This window comes from Phascolarctos cinereus, unplaced genomic scaffold, assembly GCF_003287225.1.
Source record: "Phascolarctos cinereus isolate Bilbo 61053 unplaced genomic scaffold, phaCin_HiC Scaffold_5;HRSCAF=322, whole genome shotgun sequence".
Classification (NCBI taxonomy): Eukaryota; Metazoa; Chordata; class Mammalia; order Diprotodontia; family Phascolarctidae; genus Phascolarctos; species Phascolarctos cinereus.
Window position 1 is genome coordinate 71474176 of NW_027555958.1, and position 22798 is coordinate 71496973.

Consider the following 22798-nt stretch of genomic DNA (forward strand, 5'->3'; position numbering starts at 1 on the left):
GGATCTCATATACCATCTGCACACAAACAGCTTTTTGCTTCTTCCAAGCAAAGAGAAAGTCACTGTGAGAAGTGTGCTAAGTTAGAATGCTGGCATGAAAAGACTATGCCAATAAAAGTGCTGATGTGGAAGAAACACGCTCACCAGGCATGAGACATCTGGCTAAAAAGCAACTTGATATGTAGAAGGAGTTTCAGAAACCAAGCCTGTTAAAGAGGGACACTCATCTCGACCCATCTAAAATTAGACTCACCAGCTGTGTTTCGGTTTAAAAACCCCTCCAATCTGCCTGCTTATTACAATAATAATAACAATGCTGAGGCAGGCCAGGAGCAGACTACGTCTGGAAGTGTGATTTAGGGAAAAGGCTGTCTATGACATGCTGTGAAAGTGGGGAGGAGGCACTTGGCCTTCCTTGGACTAGTTTCCCTTCCATTAAAAAAGAGCTTAAGACAATAATCAGTGAGCTGCTAGCCAGTGCCTTCTGTAACGAAAGGGTTGTCCAAGAAGTCCAGGTGTGCAAGGCCCCAGGGACTTACCAGCTCAGTAAGCAACCAAGGCCCTGCTCTGGCTACAGTTCTCTTCTTTAAAACGCCTTTAAATATTAGTTGTACACTGACAAAAATAAACTTCTGGAAATGGAGAAGATCAGTTTCGTTTTTATTCCGCACGTTGTAGATTGTCCTCATATGAGCTTCTGGCGCAATATGCGTGTTTACATGTGTCCACATGTACAAAGATACACTACTCCAACCTTCAATTCGATAAACATTTATTACAGGGAGGCCTGTGTTAGAATTGAAGAGAAAAACAAACAGTTGCTGCCCTCAAGGAACTTATTTTCTAGGAAAGAGGAGATACTACACACATACAGATAAGGAAATAAAAATTACATGCAAAGTAATGCAAGAGATTAAAGAGTAAGTGTGGTATATACTAAGATAGAAAGCCAGCTTCCAGAAGCCCCAGATTCGAGCCTCTTCTGTGACACATTACTGGTTGGATGACTCAGACCAAGTTACTTAACTGAGTAGGTGCCAACCCACATAAGTAGAGGGAGTTCCCCAGCAGGAAAAATGAGGTCTAGTTTAAAAAAACAAAACACAACACTAACAACTGAGAGGATCTGAAAAGGCAAGGGGGGAGAGGGGCAGGGCAGTCCCTGAGCTGTGCTTAGAAGGAAGTTAGGATCTTAAGAAATGTAGGTGAGGAGGAAATGTATTCTGGTCAGAACCAAGAAGAGGGGCAAAGCCCCCTGGACATAACGGCTTAGAATGGTATTTCTTCAGCCTATTGTACTATAAGGAAATGGCCCAAAATGCCAAAACAACTTCCCCTGGTCCCCCACAAAAAAAGGCTGAAAATCTGCCTCTGGATACAATGCTATTTTGTGTCCAAGTTCTTCCAGTTCACCTACCAGATATCATCATCTGTAAGCTTTCTAAATTATAACAGTATTAGAATATGATAAAACAGAAGAGATAGTATCTTTTCTGCTGGTCTCATTTGTGGACAAGAAAATAACACAATATATATTGTACACATCTGCCATACAATGCAAACACATTGCATACAGCACACAAGTTCTGTGCTTAACAAACTAATAGGTAAATTTTGAAGGCGTAGAGAAATTTTTCTAAGATCCCAACTCTAGGACAGCAAGGTTGGTCATGTCAAGTGTTAACCAATGCATGGGATACCTTTACTGGGAAGAGGAACAGAGCTATAATCTCAATGAGTTAATGAACAGTGGGGCTAAGATTTCTTTCTGCAAGATTGCAATACCCTAGAGATAGCTTTAAGCCTAAGCATGCCCACTGAAATGAAGGGTAGAACAGTTACCATTTTATTATTTTAAGATATTTCAGTCTTTCTCACTTTTTCCTTGGTGGTATACAAATGTTCAGGTGATTTTTGTGGGCTTAAAAAAGACAGAACTAAATAAGGCCTCAGACACATAACACTTACTAGCTGTGTGACCTTGGGCAAGTCACTTAACCCCACTGCCTAGCCAAAAAAAAAAAGAGGCAACTAATGCTCATCACTAGGAAGAGTAAGGCAGCACTAAGTAATAGCTCAGGTTTTATCCAGTGCATCTTAGAGTCATATTCAAGGTTATCAGTAATAATCAGGAACCTGGAAGAGCTTATCAACACAGTCTTCTAGTTCTCTAAGAATATGGCAATTTGATGGCTTATAGATATAGTTTTGTGGGAGGTTTTGCTTGTTTTGTTTTTTAATTCATGAGATGGCTGACATTCAGTAGCTACTGTGAGCCAGGGACTACAATCTTTAAATATTCATACAACAACACCTAGAAAAATTATGAATCTTTTTTATATGACTGAGGCGGAAAAAAGTTCTGATGAGCTGAAAATGTCATTATGAAATTCCACTGGGGCATCCCTCCAAATACCTCAAAGTTGTCATTTCCTAGTTATCCCAACAGGCTAAACAGAAAGCCAAAATCAAGAAGGTCTTGATGTCTTTCAGAAGGTTGGCAGAGAGAGTCTATTGACCAGGTAGGGTCAAGTCAAAAACCAAATTAAGGTCAATTTCCAACCTTTCCAGTGACTATGAGACTAGGAAGGAAAGAATGAGATCAAACTTATGTCATTGGTTTGTTGGGCTCTTTTTTTCCTATTTTGGTCTGGATCTGCGATTTCTATCAATATGGAGAATTCTCTGTGAGAAAATTTCCTTCACTGATGCAACTTGTTTGAAACTTGTAATTTAGAATTATCCATTGGTCATTAAGAGATTGACTTGGCCATCGTCAAGTCTGTATCAGGAGAACACAAATCCATGTCTCTGTGATTTTAAGACTGGCCCTCTATAGTTGGTGCAATGTTCTAGCCCCTCTACCAATGCAATCCAGGCTATTTTTTTTTCTTTAAAAAGCACTGGAACCATCCTCACGACCTGGTTGTCTCATGAGATTAAAGACCGGGTTATTGACATCACTTGCCGGTAGCCCAAGTATGAAACAGCCACAAGGAGCTCCAGGAGCCATCTCTGATATTTTGGCTGGTAGAAAACAATGGCCAACTCAGGTTTAGGAGGTCTGCTTGGCTGAATTAATTCAGTGTTCTTCATGTAGGTCTTTGATGAACATCCTTTCTGGGACAGGCTAAGTAAATCTCCTTTTGATAACTGTTGGATGACCTTTGAAGTGTCTCATTTTATTTCATTATCAAGCTTTAGCTACAAAGAGACTGGCCTGAGACAGACTCAGTTCAGAAAACATGCCTACTATGCCATGTTACATCAATGTTACAAAATAAATGGCAAAAAAAGATCACCAATGACCCATAATGGAATCAATCAGCCAGCACTGGAGCCATACTTCCCACAACACCATCATGTGGGTCTAGGTAACAGGCGTAGAAGGTAGAAAACTGCTAAATGCCCCATTACTTTGCTATAAGATGTGCTGAGAACAAGTAGAGCAGGCAGAAGATATGTTAGCAGTCTCACTGAAGCAGAAATGTGGAGGATTTGGCACGCCTGTGGTCAGGAGGGAAAACAACAAACCAATCCAATGCAATTACAAATGGAATGACACTTTTAGGAAAAAGACAATATGGCAGACTGTGAGGTTAAAGGGACACAGCTACAAATTCGAGCAAGTCCTACAACTTGAGGCTGTAACCACAAAGCAAAGTACAGTATTTACATTTGTATGCTGTGGAAATCATTTGTCATACCTGTAAATGTGCCCAGCAATGCTGTCAGCAGCCTCCACTCCACAGAAGAAGGATCAGAATCTACATACCTGTTTATAACAGGAACGCCAATGGCTACTGAAACTATAAATGGGGGTTGCTCCAACATCTAAACTCCAAAAACCCAACATTCTAGTAAAGTAGAAGAGAAACGAATACGTCTAAGGAGAACTCCAGCAAATGCCAACATGAAAAAGTCATTTTGCTAACCTTCATCCTCCTTTGAGAGGCAAAGTCGTATACGTGGATAAAGCATTGGACATAGTTGGAAAGACCTGACTACAAATCCAACCTCAGACATTAACTCCACGTATGGCCCTAGATAAGTCACCCACCTCTCTTTCTGCCTCACTTTCTTCTTCAGTAAAATGAGAGAAGTAGACTCAATGGCTTCTAAGGTCCCTCCCGGTTCTAAATTTGTGGTCCTATGGCCTATATGCCCATATGGCCCATTCCTATATATGACATTTTATGAGTGATTTGGCAGTTAGGGCACCACTCTAAAATCTTACTGAATGTGTTTAGCTTAGCACAACCTATAAATCACTTTTAGCTACCCTTGAAATTCTTCTCCTATAGGTAGCCTTCCTTGACTAATTTAACTATGAACAAGCTGAATTTATTTTAAATGTAATCACAAATATTTGCAACATTATCATGATCTACATTATAAGGTCTCAAAGGGAAGGAAATAACATATTCTTCACATCCCTTACTATGTAGCCATTGATATTCACTGTCTCCATTTTCTCTCCTCTCACTCATATCTAAACTCTCAGCATTTGGCTTTCAGCCTCATCATTCAAATTAAACTGTTATCTCCAAAGTTATCAGTCACCTCTTAATTGCCAAACCTAATTGGCTCTTTTCAGTCTTCATCCTTCTTGACCTACTTGTGGCATTTAATATTGTCGATCATTTTCTCCTCTCTGGGTTTTCATGACACTACTTTCTCATGCTCAGTTCCCTTCACTGGATCTTCTTTATACTCTCTTTCATCAGTTCCCTTAGATTCAATTACGTCGAGACAGATGGTCCCCAGACCTTTAGATCCAGCACTGGTCTCCCTCCTAAACTCCAGTCCAATATCAGAAATAGTCTATTGGACATTTCAAACTGTACGTATCATATATAGACATCTCAGACTTAATAGATATAAAACAAGCCTAATGTTCTTTCCCTTCAACCCCTTCTAATCGTACTAGTAACATAATAATGATAATAATTAGAATTTATAGAGTTGTTACTATGTGCCAGGTACTGTGCTAGGTGCTTTATAAATATCTTATGTGATCCCTATGACAACCCTGTGAGGTATTAGACCCATTTTACAGCTAAGAAAACTGATGCAAACAGAGCTTAAGTAGATGGACTGGATTGGATGGATTTTCCAATCCATCCTTAATCGCAAGGTTACACAGCTAGTAAATGTCAGAGGCTGGATTTGAATTCAGGTCATACTGACTCCAGGTACAATGCTCTATCCACTGTACCACCTATCTTTACTACTACTACTACTACTACTACTACTACTACTACCATTGCTATTGAAGGTACCATCATCCTCTCTGTAACACAGATTCATCCTCAATATCTCACTCTCTGATAAATTGCCAAATCTTGTTTCTATGTTCATGATGTCTTTGGAAAACACCCCTTTCTCTTCATTTACCTCCTAGTTTAGGCCCTCATCACCTGCACTATTGCAATAGCCTTCTAACAGATTTCCCTACTTCAAGCTTTTCCCTGCTCCAGTCCATCCTCCAGACAGTTGCCAAAGTGATTTTCCTAAAGCATGAGTCTAACTAAGTCTTCCCCCTACTCATTCCAACGCTTCCCTATTACCTCTAGGACCAAAAATAAAAGTATTTATTTGGCATTTAAAGATCTTCATAAACTGGCCCATCCCTACCTTTCCAGTCTTCTTACACTTTTTCCCCTACATCCTCTTACTCTGTGTCCCATCTCTGTGCCTTCTCACTGGCTGTTCCCCCATGACTGAAAATTTTCCCTCCTCTTGTCCCTCTCTTAGAGTCTCTGGCTCTGTTCACCTTCTTCAAGAGGTTCCTTTCATCTTCTTCTTCCTGATGCCCCCAAATTCTAGAGCTTTCCTCACTAAAGTCAAATTCCCCATTCTCTGTATGTATCTTACATACCTGTTGTCTACCCCCCTTAGAACATGAGTTCCTTGAGAGCAGGGACTCCTTTACCTCTTTATCTCTGTAACCCTATCCTTTAATATAGTTTCTGGCACAAAAGTTCTTAATTAAATACTTAATGATGGATTGATACAGCAAGCCAGTTTGCTGAATAAAATACAGCTCCTCCTCAAGTTAAAAACAACCAGCCCACAAACACCCAATCAAACCCTATTCCCCCCCCCCCACCACTTCCAAAAAGACAGCCTGGTTCCTCATCTACCTTACTTAATGCAATAACGGAGCTAGCATAAATTGATCTCCACCTAGTGGCCAGTGAAAGGTACTTTCCCTTCCCCTCCCCCCTTTTCCTCTGCCTCTCCCTGCACACAGTTAAAAGTTTGTAAATACTTCAGTCAGTGACTTTCCAGACTTTCTGACACATACACTTTCTCTTTTCCTTCTATTGTCCAAATAGCATAAGATAAAAAGCTCTCCCTTCTCTTCATTCCAACTGTGGCCCAAAGAATGACTTCTACTCTCAAATGACAAATTTAACACTTAAAACCAGTGGGCAAGATGGAAAGGAAGGAAGGAAGGAAGGAAGGAAGGAAGGAAGGAAGGAAGGAAGGAAGGAAGGAAGGAAGGAAGGAAGGAAGGAAGGAAGGAAGGAAGGAAGGAAGGAAGGAAGGAAGGAAGGAAGGAAGGAAGGAAGGGAGGGAGGGAGGGAAGGAGGGAGGGAGGGAGGGAGGGAGGGAGGGAGGGAGGGAGGGAGGAAGGAAACATTTATAAATGAAATTAGAGATAGAATACTTGCAACAACCAAGCCCTGGAAATCACTTTCTGAAGCTCTATAAAACTTCAATCTCCACTTCATCCTCTACTTAAAACTTGCTTTCTTCAAATGCCAACATTCAAGATGCAATAAAATGCTATTTTTATCCTACTGAAGTTTTTTTTCTCTTAAAAGTCATACAGCAGTACTGAAGCAGTAAGAATTGTCTGCTGTTTTTCACTGCAAACACATAATATTTCAAAGATAATATGTTTTTTTATTGGCTATTCTGGGAACTTACTGACAATTTTTAACACTGTCTCTACAGGAAAGGGTATTTTGAGTCCTAAACTAAATGATTTACAAACGAACTTTTGAGGCATAAGCTGCTTGTGAGATGGAGATAAAAGGATAGACAACTTATTTGGGCACAACTGTTCTTGACACTATTTACTGCGAAATATAATGAAAAAGTAAATCAGTAGTATTCAACATCAAAGGAAGCAGAAGGAAAATAGACACACTACTGCAATTTTGGTGGAACTATAAATTTGTCCAACTACTCTGCAAAACAATTTAGAACGACCAATCAATCAATAAGCATTTATTAAGTGCCTAATATGTTTCAGGCACCCTGTTAAGTACTAGGGATGAAAAAAGAGATAAAGACAGTCCTTGTCCTCAAGGAGCTTACAGTCTAATGGGGGGACAACCTGCAAAGAAATATATATATATGTCAATATACATACATACATATATCTATACACACACATACATATATATACACACACATACACACACACACACACACACATATATACACACACATAAAATAGATAGGAAAAAACTGACAGAGGGAAGGTAATGGAATTAAGAGGGGTTGGCAAAGGCCTCCTGTGGAAGGTGGGACTTTAGGTGAGACTTTAGTGGGGCTTAAAGAAAGCCAGAGAGGTCAGTAGTTAGAGCAGAGGGGATACAATAAAGGTGACTATACTATTTAGACCCTGTGACACACAGATCCTGTTCCTGGAAATGTACCTCAATAAAGTCAAAGAAATATATGCCAATATATTGGTTCAATATATGCCAAAATATTGGCAGCATTGTGGCAATAAAGAAATGGTAACAATGTAACTGCCCATGAATTAGGAAATGGATGAATAAATTATGGTTTATGCATGTAACTGAATATGGCTGCCTTGTGGGAAATGATGAATATAAGGAATCCATATGAATTGATGCAGTGAAGTAAGGAGAACCAGGAAAACAATATATACATCTAAAATAATGTAGCTGAAAAGAACACTGTATATTTATAATAGTTCAAGATGGGCTGCAAAGAAGAGTTGACAAAATCAGTCTCTCACTCCAAAAGTAAGGGACTATGGATGTGGAATTTTGTATATACTAAAAGCAAGGACCACTGTTTCAGGTAATTTTTTTTTTGTTACAAAAAAAAGGTCCACTGCTTGGGATGGCAGGGGTGGAGAGTAGAGGCAGTAAGACTTAAGATTCAGGGAACTGTGACATAAAAACCAAAGGCATTATGATAGTTTCATATAAATAAGTAAATAAATCACTAGAGAGGTGGGCTAACCTAGTGTATAGAGTCAGCTTCAGAACCAGGGGGTTCAAGTCTTGATTTTAACACATATAGGCCACGTGGCCTGGGCAAGTCATCTAACTACTTAGAAGTGTGGACAATTTTTGAAGAATATAAAGACACTGATATGCATTGGTAGAGGAGGTTTATCTTATAGGAAATTCTCTATGCCAAGGAAATCACAGGTCTAGTCATTAACCAGGTTAATTAAAAAGAAAAACTCCTTTTGGATCTGCATCTTTTTATGGTTTTTGCACCTAACTACAACAACAAAAGCAAAGGAAGAAATTTACCATAAAGGACACTGCATGTCTGAATACAGAGTGAGAAATTTATTACAGTTGCCAGGGATTTTAATGCTGAGTGTTTTCTTACTACCATACTTTTCTGCCACCTGGAAACAGAACAAGGCATAAACACGCGTATGTCTTCATTGATGATGGTTTACAAATATTTATCAAAAGCTAAATTTATGTGTATATGTAGTTCACGTCACCTCAGTAAGGGAGCCTAACTCTGCCACAATGGTTCAATGATTATCAATTGAGGAACAGGGACAGGGCTCTCCCTAGGCAGCAATGGTAATTGCTCATTTAAAGTAAATACATGACTTATGTAAACAAATTAAAATCCTGCCTCATACAAGCTACTGGGTGAGGGAAGCAGGGAGGAACTGTTGTTATGTATAAGTTTTACTAAAGAAATGCCATTTCAGCTATGCATTGAGCCAAATATAAAGCAAACCAGCTTGAGAGAAGATTCTGCTATTTCCTTTTGAACTCAGTTCACTTCTTCTTTCACATACAATCAGCTTAGGTTTGCTTCCATGTCTTCTAAAGAAGAACTGATGAGACCTGTAAACAGAAATTGTTTCACAAATACTAAGGGTAAATAAGGCTATTTTGGTCATTGAGATATCTGCTTTTCCTTATTAGAAAACACACTTCAATTTCAGCTATACAGGCTATCCAACTCATGAACTAAATGGGTATTGTTCCAAAAGTTCATTACTAAGTCTCTTTGCAGCTGATAATGCATTTTCTCATATAAACACCATTATATGTGGTGATTAGGTTTCTAGGTCAGCCCACAAAAGTCCATTTAACTCATAAGGTAACTAAAATAGACAACCAGGAGTAATGTTAACAGTAGTATTACAATTGACATTTATATAGTTCTTTAAATTTGCCAAAATGCTTTACACGTATTAATTCATTTGAGCCTCACAACCCAGAAATACATATCTCAGTTAGATGTTATGGGCAATAATAGCTCTATTTTACAGATGTGGAAAAGGATATTCCACAAGTTTCAGTGATGTGCTCACAGCCACATTAGGCTATGATGTATGAGGGATGGGATTTGAAACCAAGTCTTCTGCCTCCTCCTACAAGGAACCTTTTCTAAGCTCTGATAGCAAATGTTTAAGAACTGACTGAGGGAGGGGAGGAGGAGAAATTATTCGCAAGATACATTTTTAAGCTTAATCTGCATTATTAACATTTTCTCTATCACTTTAAGTCTAGACAATCAATAAAACAATAAACCAAGCGCCAATTTATAATGCGTGTTGATTTCCTGGGTATGAATGCTCACACTGAAAAATTTAACAATCACCTCTTGAAAGTTCTAGCTGGCCCCACACGTCTTTGTGTATACATAATATCTGCTGAAATGTGGGCATTCCTTCCTTTTTAAAATGGTGAGTTCCTTGAGGACAGAAGCTGTTTCGTTTCTTTTTCTTTATATCCCCAGGACCTAAGACTTATGCCTAGCATATAACAGGCATTTAATAAGTCCTTGTTGATTGATTCCTGATTAACTCTATCCATTGAACCAATTTGCCTTTCCAGAATCTAACAAGTAAGTGTAAACATGATTTCTACAGGAGTTTGAATCCTGAGTTGATGCCAGGCATCCTGGCACCAGGATGAATGGTACAATAGTCCCACTGTTCTTTGCCTTGGACTGACCACCTCTAGAGTGCTCAGTTCAGTTCTAGGCACCAAATTGAAGGAATGACAGTAAAAGAGGCATATTCCACACTCCTCCCTAAATAATTACAGAAGGCCTGGACTTGATGATTGAATCATCCAGAGGTATAAATTAGAAGGGAACAAAGTCTCAACACTGCTATGGAATCAATGCATTAAAGACATCAGATTAGGTCCTAACAGCCTGGTTAATCAAGTAGGGAAGGAGTGGAAGGCTTCCAGGCATTGACTAAAATTGAATTGAGGCTACATTGGAAGTATACTGAGATGAACAGAGGAAACTGTCATATCCTGTAGGTTTTGCATCAAATAGTAAGCTAGTTCAGAACCCCAGCAGCATTTGAATGCCTGATGGCCAAGAAAAAAGAACAGTCCAACCAAGCCCTTAATTAGAAATCTCTTTGTGCTGAGGACGAGGAAGAGGATGGAAAGAGAGGTTAGAGAAAAACCTCTGTCTCCTCCCTAGCCTCATTGACCAAATTTGCAGCACTTCTTTAATGTAGGTTTCAAGCCCATATGGGGTCATGAAAAATTTGGCAATGGTAAAAGGTTTCTGAATGCATGACGACCAAAAATTAATTCAAATTCAAATGTATATATGAATCCTAGGTGCTGCAATCCGCAACTTCACCGTAGCCTCAGTTCTGAATACAAAGCATTTGCACCTTTTACTGGGCATGCCCTCAGGCCATGCAACCCCAACCAACACAAAAAGGAGTCAGGAGCGGACAAAGCTTAAGAAGCCCTGGACCAGAGGATGATTATAGGAACCTCAAAGGGCCAGCTGATTTGGATTTCTTATCAGTGCTGTAGCAATGGTTACATTGGGAGCTGGGGACAAACAAGGTATATTGAGGAAAGATAGCTTGAGGCCTCTAGGAACCCACCAGAAAGCAACACCATGCCCAAGGGAAGTGCACAAGGCTCTATGAATGAGACAAAGGATTTCTAGCAAAGCAATTTCCAGAGCTGTGAGGAGTTATTCCTTTCCCACATCATCTACTCCAAGTTTGAACCCACTTTTCCGGGCCTTTGTATGTATCTTTGGAAGAGTATGCCCCTGCTTTGAAATGATCTGCTTAGGTAATGCTTGTTTCTAATGGCCAATTAAGTCTGGCTAGGAAATGATATCAAATGATCAAGCATCCTGATAGGGAAGTATTAGCTACACTATGAGAAAAAAACAAACAAACAAACAAACAAACAAACATGCCCTAGGGATCCTGAGAAGAGAAGCTGGCAAACTAGGATACCAGGGCAAATAAGCAGTGGGAGAAAGGGACTACAGTCTTTGCTACATCAGTAAGGTAGGATTTTTTCAAAAGGAATGCAATCTGAATAATGAAGGAACTCAAAATGAAGTCATGAACAACAATTTATGGAACTGGTGCTATTTAAGGCTAAAGAAAAGAAGGCTTTGGTGGGGGTGGTGATGGCTATCTTCAAGTAACTAAAGGGCTGCAAAGGGCTTGAGAAAGAAAAGCTAGGAGCAACAAATGTGTACCTGTATGCAAAAACTTGGTACAAAGTAAAATAATCACATTATTTTTATCTCTAAAAGTTTGAAATGTTCAATACTTATCATGTTATAATTATTTGTTTTACATAATTTGCCATCATTAAAAATGACCTTTTCTCCCCCCCCAATTTTCAGTATTCTAGGTTTTGTATTGTTTTGCCTACGGCAAGCATTTTTTTTCTTTCATAGTAAAGGATAGCAGTTTTTTATTTATTTTTTATTTTTTTTTACTAGTCCTCTCACTACTCTTCCAACTTCAAGAAGGCTATGATGCACTATGGAAAACTCAGTAGCAACTTTTCTATTTGCCACATCCCTCTGAAGGACTTATTTGTTTTCCAAGTATTACTTAGGCTATTTCAAAGCAATATCTTGTTAATTCATGGTATGGGTGTTCACTTTCATCTAAATTTTCCTCTACACTTTGATACAACTAAGACTGTTTCATTTTGGCCTTTAATGATTCTTGAAACGTAACTTTCCCAGACAAAACCAAAAACTTCTGCGATATCTCTAGCAGTCACTGAGGTGTGATCTCTGAGAATTACAATTCTTGCATGTTTCCATGCTGTAATATCCATTCTTAATAGCCATAGAATTAAAAGCACAACAAAAGAGGGCAATAAACCACAAGTGTATGGCATGAAATACAGCAGTCAACTGACAGAGCACCAGCTGAAGTTGGGGAAGCTAATTCAATCTAATTTCAGTTGATCAAGTTTGGAAGTTCTATGTCAGCCCAGTATTAACAGAAGCACACATATGACCGCTGAAGTCACAAAATGAAACTATATTAAAATTGTTGCTTGTCTTAAGCAATTCAGACACCATTAAAAGTTCTAAAGAGGCAGATACAAATTTCAAGTAAGAAAACTTTATAAAAATTACAATTATCCAAAACCAGAATGGGCTGTCCCAAGAAGTAGTTTTCCCCTGCACCTTCAAGCAAACTGGATAACCCTATGCTGTAGAGGGCATTCTTGTTCAGATACAGGTTGCATGACAAGGCTTCTGAGGTCTCTTTCAATTCTGAGATTCTATGATTAAATTATTATATACTCAGAGCTAAGAAAACTATTTAACTCCTATTTTACTTCGGTATTCTCTGCCAAGAATAATCATCTTTGGACTGGGAATGAGATGCCAAAAATAAATGGCTAACAAGGATTTGAAATCTAAGATAAGAAAGGGGACAGCAAGAAACAACTTCAGATACCCCAAAGAATCCAAGTCACCAGTCCAAAATGAACTGAAAGAAATGGCAAATGTGATTATGGAGTCATTGTCAGTGATCTTTGAAAATTATGAAAAATAGGAAAGGTGACAAAGGATTGGAGAATGGCAATTTTTTTTTTAGGAAAAAGAAAGTTTGCAAAAAATTGTCCTACTATGTACCAGACGTGATGCTAAGTGCTTTATAAATACTATTTCATCTGATCCTCATATTACATGCATAAATATACTTCCTAATTCTTCTCTTGTGTACCCATCAAAACGGACATTAGATCCAAAATCCTGATTAATTTAAACACTTCTTATTGCTATAAGAAATTGATAGTTTCTCCATTTAAATTTCCTTCATAAAATATTCTGCTGCTATCACATGCTTATGTCCAGTTGTCAACAGACTCTAAACAAATGAACAGTGAGATAACGATAGCCTATAAAAGTAGCAAAACTAAGGTTTGAAACCATAGTCCTTGATGATCCTTTAAAGTAATTCAGGTTTATGTTTATGATTGGTTAATAGTTGATAGTAGGCTATGATAAATACCACTTGCCTCACAATTTTAACTTTCCAAATCACCAGTTCTATTGAATCACCATTTGTTCTGGCTAAGATCTCCACCAATGCCCTGGGAATGGGGAATTCTGATTTATTAAGTAAAGTGGTTAATAGTGAGTTAAAAGCCTTTAAACACATAATTTAACTTTTTATTGTCCAACTCTTTGTAAGAGTTATAGAGCCCTGGGGTAGCTAGGTGGCGCAGTAGATAGAGAACCGGCCCTGGGGTCCAGAAGACCTGAGTTCAAACGTGAACTCAGACACACCACTAACTGTGTGTCTCTGGGCACGTCACTTAACCCCAATTGCCTCACCAAAACAAAAACAAATCAAAAGAGTTATAGAGCCCTAAACTACAGTTAGTAACTGCCAAGGCTAAAATTTAACACATGCACCAAAAAAAAAAAAAGAACTGGATCACTCCCGGATCACATGGATCATTTGTAAAGCAACAGAAAACTATTATGTCTTAATTCCTCTAGAGTAGCACATGTGCCAATGGCTATCATGATCTAATTGTAACTCTATGAATCTTCTCCAGAAGAATATCATCAGAAAAGAAATAATACAGTTTCAATATTAAGAATCCTTGGCTTAATCTCGTGGGTGATTACTCTAGTTTATAAATCATTTGAGGGCAGGAGTGAAGGTGTTGATCTTCCTCCCTCTAGCACTCAGCACAAGGTGTCTAAGTGATTAATAAAAGTTTGCTGAATGAAGAAAAGTACCATTCATACTCTCAATCCATAAGGCAGTCTTGCAGGGATAATATCACTTCAATTTCATTCTCTTCTTAACTTCATTTCAAGCTTCTAACAAAAATGCAGACACGTGCAAATTTCTTGGGCATTGTCATAAAAAGCTACACCTTCCTGAATTAGTTTTAAATAGACCTGTTTCTCAAATTATAATCTTCCACAGACATATTCATGAGTAGCCATTCTACAATACCTCTTACATTGTTTCTATCTCCTTGCATTAAGGTTGAATTTACCTGCTTGTACTAACACTTCTTGTCCATTTTCTTTAATTTATCAGATAAAATATCTGCAAAAATGTAAAATGGACAATAGCCATGTGAGGCCTTTAAAAAGTCTCCTGACTCACTTTCACTTATTTTCTTCTGGGAATTACTAGGAACCTGCTTCATCATTGTTCTTTTTTATCTCTCTTCTTTTTCCTCCATAGTATCCAGTTTTATAGTGGATATTTTTCTACTTTTTTCCTCAAATCTGTGTTTAAATCTCTTGGTTACCTCAGTGACACTTCCTGCCAAAACTTCTTCCTTGTTTGTATAAGATGCACCCTAGGCATAGATCTTTTTATCAGGAATCTATCTTTGACCACGAAATGTGACTTTGGTTCTAGTAATATAAGCAAGATACAGTCTAGAAAGCCACATCTTAGTATTTTAGAGCTGATTAATTTATTCAACAACTTATTAAGCATTTCCTCGGTTCAAAGTATTGTGCTAAGAGAATTATAAAGATAAAAGTAAACATGATCCTAGGCTGTGAGTTTACAATTTGGTAAGAGAGATGACACCCAATTAAAAGTGAATGAATACTTATTCGAGATCAATATGTATAAGACACTTGGCTAACTACTTGAGATACCCAAAATAAATAATTACATCAATAGATGAACAAACAAATAAATAAATGAATAAATCATAAAACATTCACTGACAAAACATTCAATGAGCTTATAGTCTACGTGTCCAGAAATAACTATTAAAAAGTGCTTTGAGAACTGATTGTTAGGTTTTTTCTGGCTACCAGAAGACATCAGAGAAAATGTTAGGAAGGGGTTAATATTTGAGCTGAACTTTGAAATGTGGATAGGACATTAACATATATGAAGTTTAACAGAATAAGATAAGGTCAGAGTTGAAAAGCTTTGAATGCCAGGCTAAGGTATAAGTAGTTTATTGGAAAACCTCTAGAATTTCACTGAAGGTTCTCAAGAAGTGAAGAGACATTATCAGAGCTATTCTATAGGATGATTTATTTAGCACCGACATCAATCGATTAAACAAACTATTTAAAAGTCATCTAAAATATGTCCCTCAGCTAAGGAAAGCCAAAGGATTCCTTTGCTAATGCTGTTCTCACTCCCACTCATCTTTCAATTCCTCAGATCAAGTCCCATATCCATGAAGCCCATGAAGTGGTTTCACTGTCATTTGGAAATCAAACCGTAACATTTATGGTTCACATATACATAATTAAGTAAACTATTTTCCAACATAGATTTTAAGATCTTTGAAAACAAGAATTATCTCTTGTGTTTTTTAGATAGCCTACAGATTGGGTCACACTGCTTTATGCTCAATATTTGTATATCCACTGAAATATAAACAGAGAGATAACTTAAAAGTCTGCAAACTGTCATTCCATTACTGTCAGACTTTATCCAACATTACTAGACCTTGAGCCTTGACAAACGCTCCATTTCAACCACATATAAGCATTTTATAGTGTATAACCTTAGACACACTGAGAGGCAATGTGAAGGGAAAGAGGCCAACCAATTCCTGTGTAATGTGAACATGGAGTGTAAGTGTATTTGGAGCTGATTAATTTATTCAACAACTTATTCAACTAAATTGTCCCATGAGATCAGAGATCTGAAAGGCTTGCTGTATTACTTTTCACATTGGAACCTAAAGGAATTCTGGTTTTTTTCCCCACAGAAATTAGTTTTAATGGAAAGGTAAAGTGGGAGAATATTGTAACATTCTATTTAAAGAACCTAACGATCCTAAGGGCATATGACACGAAGAACAAAAATACAGTATTGGATGTTTCCTTTTACATTTAACATTCAGAAACTGAATATTATGAGCAAGACAATCAAGGCTTAGGAACAAAAAGATGTGGGGTGAGGCAGTTCTTGCTGTCAAAAAGTTTACAATCTCATTCTTCTTTGAGGCAATTCAGGCTACAGAATCAAGCCAAGGACTAGCCAGTCCACTTACCCACCTTTCTTCACAGTCCTGAGTATAAAAGACTGGTTATAATTAAGTTCACTTACACAGACCTCAATGTAACATTAACTGCTGCAAAAGCAGTGGTAATTAATACATTGTTTTAATCTCAACCCACTGCTTCCACTGAAAGCAACTTGGGAGAAGCAGGAGTTTCATTCACCCCAGTCCAAAAAGCATTTTTTTTTAAGAATAACTATTGATGAAAAAAAAGACAAGCCTGCAAGAACCTAGGGTCTCTCAGTAATCCTGCAGCACAAAATGACCAAGGGCTCATGAGACATGTCATTGCTCTAATGAACTAGTTTCCAGTAGTATCTCCCTCTCCCTAAGTCGATTCTTTGGATCTCATTTCTGTTTGAATCCCCTTCTATTCCCTCCAGGGTGGTGGTGGTTAAGGCAGGGAGACAGGCACGGGACTCTCTCAATCAAAAAATCTAAATCAACTGGACATCTATGTGTAAACCTGGGGCTTCTGTTCTCAGTCTCTCAATCAAAAAATCTAAATCAACCTGAACCCTAGGCGGACTCCCTCTAAGCCCCAAGCTCTTTCCTCTTCTGAATTCTCAGGGAAGGGAAAGGAAGGCAACAGGGCAAGGATAGAGTCTGCTTGCATCTAAGCACCCTGACCAGGCAAGGGTACAGTCTGGTCGGGCCAGGCGGTGCAGAAGGGAAAAGAGTCGAAGATGCCGGGACTGAACTTTTCATTCTTGACCCTAATCGGAAAACAAAACTATGCAGTCTTTAAAAGCGAGACACGCTCACAAGCACAGAGGGTCAAAGTGCGGAGAAAGGGGAGGCTGAGAATTGAAAGCCCGGCTGCTTGATTCCACGCTACAAACTTCTTTCCGGACAAAGGCTCGGAGGCTTGCATGTCTTGCATCCAGAAAGCTACAGGATAAGACAATCGGAAGAGGAAAAGAGAAGGAAGACAAGGAAGACGACGAGGAGGAAGAGGAGAAGGAAAAGGAGGAGAAAAAAGAAGCTGGGGAGACCCCCACCCACCCTTTCCCTTCACGTCCCTCCCCATCGCCCCCCCCAAATCTCCTGGCAGGACCAGGCCCCGCTGACAACCTCGGTGGCAGCTCTAGAAGAGGAGTTGGGAAGTTTCCCCGGAGACGCACCCCGGCGTCTCCCGCCGCCCTCACCTTGCTGAAGACCTCCAAGTCATCCTCGTCCTCATCTAGGTCCAGCACCTCGGGCTGCAGCAGGACTGCGGCCCCATGGCCTCCTCCGGGACTCTCCCCGCTGCCGCTGCCCGCCCCACCGCCGCCGCCGCCGCCGCCCGGGGGCCCCGGGGAGAAGGGCTGCGGTACCCAGCTCTCGCCGTCCATTCCGTCCGTGTGTGTGAGCCCAGACGGCCGCCCGGGCAGTTTCGACTCCCCCGAGCTTGCCCATTGGCTCGGCACACATCCTCCGCCTCCCCTCCCCGTCCTCTCCCCAGCCCCTGGGTCCGCCGCGCTGCGCAGAAGCGGAACTACCGGGGTGAGAGCCGTGCTACGCGGCGCGGAGGCTGAACCGAAGCTGGGCTGCGTTGCGCTGGGCTGGGCTGGGCTGGACTGGGCTGGACTGGGCTGGACTGGGCTGGCAGCCACAGCTGTCACGCCCTGGGCAAACCACTGGAGGTGCAGAACACTGTCCCGGGGCCGATGGGAGACGGAGAGCCCCAGGGAGAGAAGAGGCTCTCAAGCCCTTAGATTGGATGGGAGCTCTCCCCAACAGTGCTCCTCTGAGAAAGAGCAGACTTGGAGGCTAAGAGGGGGTCCCGAAGGACCTCCAAAGTATAAGGAAAACCAGAGCATACCGGTGTGGGGCGGGGTGGAGAGAGGTCGGAGAAGAATTTAGGGAGTAGTGGACGAACAGAGTTTTAGGGAAGAAAAGCAGAGGGTTCTAATTGAATAGATAAGTATTGGAAGGAGAGAGATGACAGATTTCCTATATTTCCCCCGTGTTGTCATTGCCATTCCATTGTGCTCAGACTACCAAGTGTATATCTGGTTTACTTATGTAAAAAAAGAAAACACACACACACACACACACACACACACACACACACACACACACACACACACAAACGAAGCTATTTCACTCAATTAGATGGGTGTTGAGGTTTCGGTTTCAGATCTTTTTTCCACTGGCAAATCTTTAAGTCAGATACTCTGTATGAAACAGAGGAAAGAGCTGGAAAGATGCTTGGACTTTGAGCCAGGGAAATCTGGTTTAAAAAATCCTGGTTCTGCACTCTAGTTACCTAAAGGAGGGATTGGACTGATAACCTCTAAGGCCCCTTTCAGTTCCAATTCAGAGCCCAGTTTTACAGCTGAAAGAAAGAGGCCACTGGAGTCCAGCCCCTCATTTTAAATGAAGAAACTGCAGTCAAAGAGACTTCCTTGTCCAGGAACTAAATAGGTAGTAAATGTCTGAGTCAGGATCAAAACAAGTCTTCTTGACGCTGAGTCCAGTACTCTCTCCACTGTGTCATGTAACTGCTACTATGTTCTTTGAGTATACTAGAATGGGAATGGCAGGGAAAATCCAGAATTGATGTCTGCTGATCTGGACTTGGCAGTAGGAAAACAGATCTGTGTTTGAAACCTGCTTCATACACTGAACTGTTTGACCCTGGGTAAATTGTTTAACTTCTCTGGACGTCAATTAACCTAAAATCTAAGATCCTTAACAATCCTAAATCTATCATCTTGATTTCCTCGTATATGTGCTGATATACCCCATGAGTTGCCTCTCAAAACAGCTAAATGGCATTTATATAATGCGTTAATGTTTGCAAAGTATTTTACATATGCTAGCTTATTTAATCATTACAACAACCCTATGAGGTAGACACCGTTATTAACCCCAAATTAAAGATGAGGAAACTGAGACTGGTAGAGACTTCAGTGACTGGTCTCTCTACTCCTTTAAGTGGCTGGTGCAGGAGTCAAATCGGGTCATCAGCACACTGCCCACAACGCCACCTAGGGGCCAATAGAAGGTAAGGTCTTTGAGAGCAGGGAGACTTCTGATTTTGGCTTTATATCCACAATTCCTGGCATACAGTAGGTGATTAAGGACAACAAGCAACCAAGTAGGTGTTTGATAAATGCTTTTTATTTTTAATAAATTCTTTTAATAAATGATTTATTATGTGACCTTGGATGTCTCATTTCCTCATTTTCTGGCATAATTTCATAGGACTGTTGCAAAGAAAACATTTTTGTAACCCTCAAATTCACTTACCTGTGTGAATTGTTAGCATTAAGTAGATGCAGAAATGTTGCAAGGGCCAAGTTAAAGTAAGCAAATTTCAACACAACAATACTCTTCAAATTGGGTAAAGCCTAATTCTGTGCTGTTCAGATAAGTGAGTCCTAATGCTGTCTAGCTGACAGCAGACCCAATCATTATTCTCTCTAATCCCAGACTGCTCTCAGACCTGCCTTACCTCAACATGATCCTTCCCCCTTTTCTACCTCTTGCTCTGGGAACAATATTAAAATCAATATTGTCATTGACTGAAATTGACCGTTCTATGGCTCCACTCATCTGTGTAACTTCCCAGACCAAAATACCTTTCTTGTCCATCACTCTCATATATGCTTTCTCTCTCTTTGTTCAGTCGTTTCAGTCATGTCCAGCCCATTTGGGGGTTTCTTGGCAAAGATACTGAAGTGGTTTGCCATTTCCCTCTCCAGGTCATTTGACAGATGAAAAAACTGAGATAGAAAGGATTAAGTGATTTGCCCAGGATCACACAGCTAGCAAGTGTCTGAAGCTAAATTTGAACTCAGGGCTTCCTGAATCCTAGGCTGGTACTCTATTCACTTCATAATCTAACTTCCCCTTCCTCCCCTCTGTTGGAATATGAGTTCTTCAAAGGTAAGAAGGCTTTTGTATTTTCACCCCCTAGCACTCACTTCAGTGCCTGGTAGCTAGTAAACCCTTAATAAATGCTTTTTCTTACACTCATTAATCAGAGATTAACCAAAAAGGCATTTTTCTTGTTCCTTGAACATGACCCTCCCTTTCCAGTATCTGAGTCTTTTCACTGGCTGTACCCCATGCTTGGCATGTTGTCCCTCCTCATCTCTGCCTACTTGCTTCCCTGGCTTCCTTCAAAGGAGACCCAAGATAAACACATGCTATCCGTTATAGAGAGGTAATGGATTTGAAATGCAGAATTGAACATAGATAATTTTGTGTATTGTTATTAGGGAGATTTGCTTAGCTATCCATATTTGCTACAAGAAATTTGTTTTTTATTTTATCTTTAATGCAGTGGGGGTGGGAGTGAAAGGAAACAGATTGTGTTGATTTTTTTTAATAGGAAAGAGGTACTACAGATGCGAAATGCTGCCTGCACTTTTAGATGGGGTCATTGTATTGTTAGTTTTAATTTTCTATTACATTTTGTTATCAAAGACCTGTCTTGAAATGGGAGCAATCTATAAATGTATGTAATGTGATAATAAAACATATTAATAAAACTTTGTGAACAAAAAGAGACAGTTTAGATCACATGCTTTGCAGGATACCTGTCCAGGTCCTCTATCTCTTGCACTTCTGTGTATAACTTGTATGTACATAGTGGTTTGCATGTTTTTTCCCTCATTAGAATATAATCTTGAAGGCAGGCACAATATATTTTTTGCCTTTTTTTTGCATACTCATCACTTAACACAATTCTTAGTACACTATAAACCATAAGTACTTAATAAATGCTTGTTAATCAACTTATAAATTGCTATTTTAAAATTTTAGAAAGCTCTAGGCCAAAGATTAGAGGTTTTGTTTTCATGCTTTCTTTTTTTTAATTTTATTTTTATTGCTATCTCTTGTGTTTACATCATCTTCATTTCTGAATACATCCCCTCCCCTCCCTAGTGAGCTATCCTTCATAACAGATTTTTTATATATATGAATTTATTTATTTTTAGCTTTCAACATTCACTCCCACAATTTTTTGTATGAATTCTGAATATCCCTTCCCCTAGTCTTCTCTCTTCTATCTCTCTCCCGTTCTCTTATCCCCTTCCCCTTCTATTTTCCTGTAGGGCAGAATAGACTTCTGTACCCCATTTCCTGTATTTCTTATTTCCCAGTAGCATGTGAAAACATTTTTTTAAACATATGTTTTTAAAACTTTAGGTTTCAAATTTTCTCTCTTCCTCCCTCCCCACCCACCCTCATTGAAAAGGCAATCAACTCAATATAGGTTGTACATGTGCAGTTATGCAAAACATGTCCATAGTAGACATGTTGTGAAAAACTAACTCTATTTCCCTTAATCCTATCCTGCCCTCCCATTTATTCTATTCTTTCTTTTGACCCTGTCCCTCCTCAGAAGTATTTACTTCTGATTACCCCTTTCCCAATCTGCCCTCCTCTCTATCATCCCCCTGCTCTCTTGTCCCCTTCTCCCCCTATTTTCCTGTAGGGTAAGACAGATTTCCATACCCAATTGAATGTGTATGTTATTCCCTCCTTAAGCCAAATCCTATGAGAATAAGATTCACTCATTCCCTCTCACCTTCCCCTGTTTCCCCTCCACTGTAAGAGACTTTTCTTTTCTGTTTTTTTTTTGTGAGATAATTTACCCCATTCTACCTCTCCCTTTCTTCTTCTCCATGTATAATCCTCTCTCATCCCTTAATTTTATTCTCCAGATATGACCCCTTAATCTTCAACTCACCCTGTGCCCTCTATCTATCTATCTACATATACATACATATAATTTTTTCCTCCAACTACCCTAATACTGACAAAGGTCTCATGAGTTATAAATATCATCTTTCCATGCAGGAATGTAAACAGTTCAATCTTAATAAGTCTCTTATGATTTCTCTTTCCTGTTTACCTCTTCATGTTCCACTTGAGTCCTGTATTTGAAAGTCAAATTTTCTATTCAGCTCTGGTCTTTTCATCAAGAATGCTTGAAAGTCCTCTATTTCACTGAATGACCATTTTTTCCCCTGAAGGATTATACTCAGTTTTGCTGGGTAGGTGATTCTTGGTTGTAATCCTATCTCCTTTGCCCTCCGAATATTATATTCCATGCCCTGTGGTCCTTTAATGTAGAAGCTGCTAAATCTTGTGTTATCCTGATTGTGTTTCCACAGTACTTGAACTGTTTCCTTCTGGCAGCTTGTAATATTTTCTCCTTGACCTGGGAACTCTGGAATTTGGCTACAATATTCCTAGGAGTTTTCCTTTGGGGATCTCTTTCAGGAGGAGATCTGTGGATTCTTTCAATTTCTATTTTGCCCTCTGGT

The 22798-nt window shown here is 39.5% G+C and overlaps 1 protein-coding gene across 2 annotated transcripts in view; it reads right to left on the reverse strand.

Moving 5' to 3' along the window:
• SNX7 (sorting nexin 7) overlaps positions 1-17934 on the reverse strand; it is a 125726-nt gene extending 107792 nt beyond the window's left edge. The window contains exon 1 of one of the 2 annotated variants that reach the window (XM_020998156.2): positions 17678-17934. In XM_020998156.2, the coding sequence (XP_020853815.2) occupies positions 17678-17863 (186 nt within the window). In that variant the 5' untranslated portion in view covers positions 17864-17934. Of the gene's footprint in view, positions 1-539; positions 561-17677 lie in introns of those variants that run through there. The other variant, XM_078155000.1, reaches the window with a different exon arrangement.
• Between the last annotated feature and the right edge of the window lie 4864 nt (positions 17935-22798).